The 1,225-nt window shown below is 38.4% G+C and overlaps 1 protein-coding gene across 1 annotated transcript in view; it reads right to left on the bottom strand.

Annotated features, from left to right (window-relative positions):
* Nucleotides 1-6: 6 nt before the first annotated feature.
* Nucleotides 7-1,225, bottom strand: part of LOC107722675 (transmembrane protein 45B-like) — a gene marked incomplete at its 3' end in the record, with an annotated part of 5,392 nt that continues 4,173 nt past the window's right edge. The window contains exons 3-4 of the mRNA XM_016531135.1: nt 222-434; nt 7-13 (exon numbers count right to left, since the gene is read on the bottom strand). Of these exons, the coding sequence (XP_016386621.1) occupies nt 7-13; nt 222-434 (220 nt within the window). The remainder of the gene's footprint in view (nt 14-221; nt 435-1,225) is intronic.

Below are 1,225 nucleotides of genomic sequence, written 5' to 3'. Positions count from 1 at the left end.
AGAAACAGAAATCCTGCAGGAGGCAGACATGTGCTGAATTTTATTGTATGTTGAATTATCACAAACATAGAAAAAAATCATTTGAAGAGTAACAAAGAGTGCTCAGTTTGGGTAACAGTTCACACATTCTCCAACATTAAAAAGCACATTTATAAAATACTCTTTTGCATCGTATTTTTGGACCATTTTAGAAACAGTCTGAGGAAAAAACAAGATCCTACCCTCATTAAAGAAAGCAAGACCCAGCAGCATCCGGTCTAAGGCCAGTGGGGCGATGTCTGTGCTGTGGACAGTGAGAGATATGGCCCCTGCGATGGCAAAGAACAGGTACATGGTGGTGTGCTGCCAGTTCATCAGCTGCTCCCAGTGCTGAGTGGAAGAATCATATAGCTGAAATTTGGGACCACCTGCTAAAAACTGCTCTGCTAACATACCTGTGTAAAGGGCAGAAGAAAACTAGTTGAGTGAAAAAAAAAATTTAAAATAAACTTGCTTTCATAAACTTCCTAAATGGCACATTATAGGAAGCCTAAAGTAAACTTAAAATGTAAAGCATTAAAATATTAAAACAAAACAAGGATTAAAATAAGTTAAACATTAAGACATTTCTTATTTTAATTCACCCTCAACAACTGTACTTGCCCGATCGGGCCACTGCAGCATCGTCACGACTTATCATTTGCCTGTGTTTTTAAGACTTGTTAATTAAAAAAAATTCAAGCGATTAAAAAGCATTTGGGCGCGAAAGACAACTACATTCAGTACTCGCGCGCTGTGTTCTGTAGGGATGCATATTGTACGCATTATTATTATTTTTGTTAAATAAACAAAACCACTGGTAAATAGAACGCACCTTAGTATCGATATTTTTTGTTTGAGTATCGACCCGATTTTATACTTTCGATACTCGCGTCAGTATCGATATATCGATACTTCGGATCGATACGCCCATCCCTAGGTTCTGTGTGAACAGCGCGCGCACAGACAGCCGCGTGAGCCGCCTGAACGGGCAAATACAAAAGTATGTCAAAATACCCGCCCTGGCAAGTAACTTTGTAGCTTTAACAATGATTAATCTATATTGAATTTATACACTGGAGTAAGTTACAGATGCACCGATGTACCGGACATTTTTTGTTTTATTTCAGACTATGATCTGTTCCGTGCTTGCACACAAACTGCACTACAATCATTTTCCTAATGGCCATTTGTGTGGAAATATTAC

The sequence above is a fragment of the Sinocyclocheilus rhinocerous genome, unplaced genomic scaffold (genome assembly GCF_001515625.1).
Source record: "Sinocyclocheilus rhinocerous isolate Xijiao unplaced genomic scaffold, SAMN03320098_v1.1 scaffold1776, whole genome shotgun sequence".
Classification (NCBI taxonomy): Eukaryota; Metazoa; Chordata; class Actinopteri; order Cypriniformes; family Cyprinidae; genus Sinocyclocheilus; species Sinocyclocheilus rhinocerous.
The sequence above is the reverse complement of the archived record's forward strand: the minus strand, read 5'-3'. Positions and strand labels throughout refer to the sequence as shown.